This window comes from Verticillium alfalfae, genomic scaffold (assembly GCF_000150825.1).
Source record: "Verticillium alfalfae VaMs.102 supercont1.10 genomic scaffold, whole genome shotgun sequence".
Lineage (NCBI taxonomy): Eukaryota > Fungi > Ascomycota > Sordariomycetes > Glomerellales > Plectosphaerellaceae > Verticillium > Verticillium alfalfae.
The window spans coordinates 142,752-149,517 of record NW_003315029.1 but is presented as its reverse complement, the minus strand read 5'-3'; the positions used below and the strand labels follow the sequence as shown (position 1 = coordinate 149,517).

At 57.8% G+C, this 6,766-nt stretch overlaps 4 protein-coding genes across 4 annotated transcripts in view; 1 reads left to right on the top strand and 3 right to left on the bottom strand.

Moving 5' to 3' along the window:
* VDBG_07475 (conserved hypothetical protein) overlaps positions 1-1,647 on the bottom strand; it is a gene marked incomplete at both ends in the record, with an annotated part of 2,087 nt that extends 440 nt beyond the window's left edge. Inside the window, 3 exons of the mRNA XM_003001970.1 lie at positions 10-286; positions 339-1,094; positions 1,133-1,647. Of these exons, the coding sequence (XP_003002016.1) occupies positions 10-286; positions 339-1,094; positions 1,133-1,647 (1,548 nt within the window). The remainder of the gene's footprint in view (positions 1-9; positions 287-338; positions 1,095-1,132) is intronic.
* Positions 1,648-2,575: 928 nt separating this feature from the next.
* On the bottom strand, positions 2,576-3,004 carry VDBG_07474 (conserved hypothetical protein; the record flags this gene model as incomplete). The annotated part of the gene is made up of 1 exon (XM_003001969.1): positions 2,576-3,004. The coding sequence occupies one exon, from the start codon at positions 3,002-3,004 to the stop codon at positions 2,576-2,578; it is 429 nt and encodes a 142-aa protein (XP_003002015.1).
* A 933-nt stretch (positions 3,005-3,937) lies between these two features.
* VDBG_07473 (chitin deacetylase) lies at positions 3,938-4,764 on the top strand (the record flags this gene model as incomplete). Its single annotated transcript, XM_003001968.1, has 2 exons — positions 3,938-4,637; positions 4,691-4,764. 2 exons carry the CDS (start codon positions 3,938-3,940, stop codon positions 4,762-4,764), a joined length of 774 nt encoding a protein of 257 aa, XP_003002014.1.
* Positions 4,765-5,500: 736 nt separating this feature from the next.
* On the bottom strand, positions 5,501-6,406 carry VDBG_07472 (conserved hypothetical protein; the record flags this gene model as incomplete). The annotated part of the gene is made up of 1 exon (XM_003001967.1): positions 5,501-6,406. One exon carries the CDS (start codon positions 6,404-6,406, stop codon positions 5,501-5,503), a length of 906 nt encoding a protein of 301 aa, XP_003002013.1.
* Between the last annotated feature and the right edge of the window lie 360 nt (positions 6,407-6,766).

The window sequence follows — 6,766 nt, the reverse complement described above, 5'->3', positions numbered from 1 at the left end:
CCAGCGGACCCTCGTCGTGGGACCGAATGCCGCGAGATCGACGGGGTCGCGCGTCTCGTATGACTTTTGGTCGCGAGGATAGTCGGTGCGAACGTTCTGCTGAACCGGAATGTCGATGCCGCGGCCGGCCCACGGAAGCTCGACGCGGTGCTTTACTGCCGATTGCGGCAGCAGGGTGACGTAGTACTCCCAGTACGGTTTGCCTTCTGACTGGCGCTGGTCGTTGTGCAAGGACGCGCCAGGGCAAGACTGAAGGAAGTTTTCCATGCACCATCGGTTGAGGCCGCTGCCGTTGTCTTAGTATAGAGGCGACGGATGACCTAGATCACGGCACTTACGGGACGTCTAGTGTGAACTTATCAACGAGTTCCCTCTTTTTCGTCTGCACAAAAATGCGCATGTCGACCGTGGCGATCTCCTGATTGCGCGGATTCTCCGGGCAGTACCCGTTTAGACTGAATTTAAGGCACGTGAGATCTTTGACGGCATCGCCAATCGAGTAGCGGATCTGTCGCTCCGTCCATTCGGCCTTCTCCTCGAGGTCCAAGCCGACGAGGTAGTAGTGAAACTCGGCCTGGTAGCCGCCCCATGCCGTGAGGCCGACCTTTGTCGTCGAAGGCGCGGCAAGACCCTTGACACCAGTGACCTGAACGCGGTCCTTGCCTACCTGCGTCATGACGACACCTTCGAGGTTGGCCGTGACATCAGAGCCGTAGTACAGCGGTCCCTGGATCTCGTATAACAGCTGCGACGACACGGTGCCGACCGAGACCTCGCCACCAGTGCCCTCCTCCTTGGTGATGATACATGAACCGTCCGAGTCAACTTCGGCAATGGGAAAGCCAAGGTTCTCGCAGCCATCCATCAACTGCTTGAAGCCAGAGTAGTAGCCGCCTGTGACGTATGCGGAGCATTCGATGAGATGTCCACACACGAGAGAACCGGCGATCTGGTCGAGATCGCGCTCACGGTCCCAACCGTGCCACCACATGGAGGCCCCGATCGTTGGGGCAGCGTCGGCCACGCGGCCAGCAATGACGATATCGCAGCCCTGACGGAGAGCCTCGGCGATGCCTGCGCCCCCGAGATAGCATCTACGTTGCCTGTTAGCGATGTTTGGTATGCCGCACACAAGGAGACTGACTGCGCGGCCACAAAATCGTCCATGTGGCCCCAGTCTTTGAGTGGTTCCCCCGTCATGAGGCTCGTGAAGGTCTCGCCGTCCTGCCACATCCGCCTCACCGTCTCCGTCACCTCATCGCCGTTGATCCACCCGACCTTGAGATCAAGCCCCTGCTTCCTCACCTCAGCCTCGACCACTCCCGCCAGCAGCTCGGTATCGCTCGCACCGGCATTCACGGCAACCTTGATGTTCTTGCTCCTCAGGAACGGCAGCGCAGGGCTCAGGTTCTCCATGAAGGTGGGGTCGAAGAGTCCCACAGGCTCTTGCGCCAACTTGCCGGCTTTTCGCAGCCGCTCGTTCTCCTGCTTTTGAGCGCCATGCAGCGTCATGGTACACTCGGAGAGCCAGTCACCAATGATGCAGTCAATATCACAGTTGCGAGCGAGGTCCCCAATGGCGCGCTGGCGGTCTGAGAAGCCGCCAGACGAGCCGGCTATGCGAATGGCGCGCTTGGTCGACGGCATTTTGCTTCTGGTGGCGGTTCTCTCGTGAACTTCGCAAGACGACCTGAATGGCCGTGTTCAATGGTGTCTTTAATGGTGTTTTCAAAGGAGAGTCTGCCACGAATTCGTGATGTTTCGAGACTGCTGGCGAGTTACTTCGAGGCCATCGGGGCTATCTTTTTGGGAACCATGGCTCATATACCTTCTACTCTTGAGATGGCGGTAGCCGGAATCCCTTAACCCCGGAGCCCCATGCGCCGACACACGCCATGACATTCTCAACAGCAGCGGCAGATCCGAGCTGCCAACCATTGAGTCGTGGACATTGTGACAGGAAGCTGTTAAACCCGGTGCGGAGAAGGGGGACGATAGATGTTCCAATGGCTGCTTGCCCCGCTTCGCAACAACAGCTCGAGTGGAAAACCATATCCAACCATATGGCGAGCTGCGAAGTGCACAACCTGCACCATGGGCTGGAAGATGCTGCCTTGTGGAACAAAGACGGGGCTGGGCGGTCTGAGAAAACAAAAATCCGATTTATTCGAGTGTGGCAAGCTGGAGTAAATCCATTTTAATCGTGCATGTTTTCATGATGGGTGCTCTTCGCAAAACGAAGTGCGGATATCCACAGCCGACTCGAGTCAGGAGTCCAATAGCCACAACATCATGCGAAAACACAACGCTGCCAGATAACTGCTCTTGAGAGTTGGCAATCGGGATCGTATTGGTGACTGGTCAGGATGTCACTCCCGAAAAGGGCCGTCTTACCGTATAACTCAGGTACAGATGTTAGTGACGTTCCCGTCGTTGCTTGGTACAGCTCATCAACCGACTTTCCGCTTTTCGACTGAGAGCGTCAGGCATTCTCCGTATAAGGCGCTGCGCTCGTTGCTTTTTGTATTGCACGGCGGAAGACTGATGGCCTGTCGTCCATGGTGCAAACCAAGCATCACGACGGCGGCGGCGACTCGCGCCAGCTGACAGCTCCGGCGGGAATAGGCACAACGGCTTCGCGGGTCCAAATGTGCGAGGCGCCCTCGAGACTGAGGCCCTCGATCAGGCCGCCCTTGATGTTCGCCGTTGGCCGCGCCACCCCCTGCGCACTGCGGCCGTGATGCACGATGCGCGCACCGCACGTCTTGCAGAAATAGCAGTCGAGCGTGTTGCCTGTCTTGGTGGCGCGCGACCACACGCCGAGGCGTGCGCGAAGGGCAGGGTCAGACAGCGGCGGCGGGTCGGCGGCGGGAAAGGTGGCGGATATGCCAAAGGCGGAGGAGGACTGCCTGCGGCATTCGTTGCAGTGGCAGAGGTATACAGCGACCGGGGCGGGGGTTGGGGTGCGGAAGGCGATGGAGCCGCACTGGCAGGCGACGTTCATGGTGATGGTATAGACCTGGGTGTCGTGATGGGTGGTAGGTTTGCCGACTTGCCTGGTCGGTGATTGGTGACGCCGGTTACAGTGTTTCTGGGTGAGTCGAGGTGAATGTGATCAAGCATGCATTCATTGTTGGATCATCAGGATGAGAGTATTGGACAGTGTCACGCAGGGGGGCGTGGACTGACAGGCCGGGCCGGTGCAGGGCAAGTGAAGCCCGGCGGCGTAGTTACAATACCTAAGGTACCTAGGCAGCTGCGGTGTCTAGGCAGTTGCAGTACCTAGGTAGGCAGGTACAGTACCGACCGAGGCAGTCACAGTGCCTACCTACCCAGGCAAGCCAGGTAGGTTGGTACCTGCCTACCCACCCAGGCAGCAGGGCCTAGACTTGGGCCAGGGACGCCCCGCCCCTGGTCGTTACCCCCCCAATCCGCACGCTGATCGATGTAACATGCCCATCCTGACACGTGACTCCGCAGATGATATTCTGGGCCAGGCGTTGATACGCCTAGGTCGATCGATGACTTCACCTCTCGAACAAAGCTGCTGCAGGGCACCTACGTCGGGATCCCACATCATCTGACAGTCAATGCAAGATCGTGTCGATGCCCCTCGTCGAGATGACAGTTGTGAACACCAGCAAAGTGCCGACAGCTTCCCCGCGCGGATCCGGCACCGGCTCTTCGTCTCGCGCCTAAATTGCCCTGCATTGCCATTTACCCCAGATTGAGCCTCCCGGATGCTTGTCCCAACCCAGCATCGATCCGGCCGTGGCGCCCAAGATGCTACATCGGGTCACCAGTCACGAGTCGAGGGGTCCGATCGTCCGGCACATATGAGTTCTGCCCGCCCAGTACAGGCATATAGAGGCTCTGCTTGCCCAGCCCAGCGAACAGACTGAGCACGACCGTGGGACACAGACGACATCGACACCTCATGCACTCATCCGCCACGATGCTGCTCTCTCTCGCTCTCGTCTTCGCCCCTCTGGCGGCTGCCCTCCCGGTCGAGAGTCCTCTCGAGATTCTCCGCCGAGAGCCGTCTGCCGGCGTTGTCATTCGCCAGTGCTCCCGGCCTGGCGTCCTCGCCCTCGCCTACGACGACGGTCCTTACCAGTACACCTCCGAGCTCGTTGACATACTTGACGCTGCCGGCGCCAAGGCCACCTTCTTCTGGACCGGCACCCTCTACGGCTGCATCTACGACCATGCTCCGGCCGTGAAGAAGGCATTTGCGTCCGGCCACCAGGTCGCCTCACACACGTGGACCCATCCCAACACCTTTGGCTCCATGACCCCCGAGCAGCTGACGGGCGAGATGGACCGCCTCGACGACGCTCTCGTCAACATCCTCGGCGTCAAGCCCCAGTACATGCGGCCGCCGTACCTCATGACCGGCGGAAACGTCCTGCCGACCCTCAAGGAACTCGACTTCAAGGTCATCACGACCGACGTCGACTCGGGCGATTGGGACAGCAAGACGCCCGAGGAGAGTCTGCTGCGATTCACGCGCGCCGGTAGCTGTGGAAAGGGTCACATCTCGCTGATGCACGAGACATACGCGAGTACCGTGAGGACCCTGACGCCCTACCTCATCGACTGGGCCAAATCGCGCAACCTCAAGCTTGTGACCGTTGGTGAGTTCGAGCCCCTTTCCCTTCTCGCAATCCTTGGCACTGACAGCATGTAGCCGACTGCCTCGGCGATGCCGACGGTGCCTATCGGGCCGGAAACTTCACCGGCAGCGGGCAGACGTCATGCTAGTTGCGAAAGGCCCAGTGTCAAGTTCCCGCGCTGTGCGGCAGGCTGATGAAGCCCAGCACAGTTGGCGTCTGCTTCGTGATCCAAGGTTGGTGCTTAAAAGAGTAATATAGCGGCGAAGCTTTGCAATCTAGATTTAGACTGATGCGCGATCTGGGCCGTGTGAATAATTGTTCTGGGAGGTTCTTCTGCCGGGCTTCGTGCAATGGCTTGCTCTCGTTGGGTGATGAAGGTCTATTTGACACTCCCCAGTAGCAGCAGGACTAGTCGAATCCCCTTGTGGCCAATGGCTTGGCCTAAGGTCTAGGAACAATATCTAGATCTGGCAACTACATAGGGTGCATGGGCGACTTGGTCGAATGTCGTAATCATCGACTATTGAATTTCCAGAGCAGAGTTACGGATTCAAAGTGATGGCCGGGGAGGACCCTAGCATCGACTGTGAGGACAAGGGGGGAAACAAGGGTTCAGATCCAAGGTCAATCGGACGAGTCGATGTCTCTCCCTTCGCGCCCCTGAGCGAGGCTGACCTTGAAAATATTCTTTCTTCTTGGCTTGTCAATATTCGCGCTGCATGGTTCATTGCCACCGCCACAACTGTTTCATTTCGTGATACGTGGTGCATTCAGCGAGAACTGCTACCCAACACCGTCGCCGAGCATTGCTCCTCGGGGGTCTGAAGACTATTCAAATTTTATAAATTTCATGTCCATCAGGTCATGAACTACCAGCCTACATCTCAGAGCATCCCGGGAGATGATAGATCAATCTCAGGACACCATTTTCGTGCTTCGGGGACTCGTGTCCTGTCCTCCTTGTACACTCGATGGTAGCCGACGGGCCGTCCAGGGCGATCCATGTGCCACGGGAGCTGTCGGGCGAACGCAAGCGCCGTCTCGATGGAAGGCAAGTTCGCATCCTTTTCGCGCATCATGACGCTCATCCAGTAATCCTCGCCGTGGCCTCCGTACTCTGTGCCTTTCGTATTCCAATCTTTCCACCAGTCGTTTCCCCCATGCAGGACTTCGAGGAGCATGGTGCGGTTTCGGAGCGACAGGCCGCCGTTGTAGACCTTCCGGGTGTCGTTAAGGGGCGCGCCGATAAAGTCGTACTGGAGGAAGTCATCGACAGTCTGGGCCGCATTGGCGCACAGAATGGCATCCGCCTGGAAGACGAGGACGTGCTTTGCAGGCGCGAGCTGCTCCCACAGCCAGGGATGGGAGAAGTAGAGATTGACACCTTTCCGCGTGGTCAGGTTGAACTCGGGCGACACGATTCGTGTTTCAATGCTGCCCGCGTCGACGGCGCGGCGCCATGTTGCTGAGGTGGATGGGGATGAAGCATTGGGCGAGAGATGCTCATCGTACGTCGTCTGGGAGGTGAAGAAGACGATGGGCCAGGAGGGTCCGAGAACGGCGTGGTAGTACAGAATGAGAGGGATCAGATGCGGTGTGAAGAGTGTGTCGGTTATCGTTGCGACCTTGTCTTTGATGAGGATGCTGTTGAATGTCGGAACAGTCTCGTGAGATTTCCACCTGGATTGGATGGTCTCAACCAGCGCCTCTCGATATGCCAGGCCCGCGAAAATGGTAGCGATCAAGGAAACCACAGCCACGAGGGCATGGCGTGGCGGAGGCACCCGCATCGTTGACGCTCCTGTCCGAGCTTTGGACTCTCGTGTGTGATGACGGCAAAGAGCCAGAGTGAACACATTTGACCGATTTATCAAAAAGCAGAATTTCAGAATTTGCAGAGCTGTTCTATGCCCACCTCAGGGGCACAAGCAGTCGGAATCGGTACCAGCGTGAGGCCCTGTGCCAATGGCCCGGAATGTAGAGTGTTTATCGATGGACAAGCGATGCCCCTGTAAGTCCAAACCATATATTGCTTGTTCGTCGTACTTTTATGTGAAGCTGAGATGTAGCGCCCAAGTACCCTGTCAGGAACCGTTCCGGTTATGGGGCTGGCCTGCATCATGTCATGTAAGGGATGTGTAATGGCATTC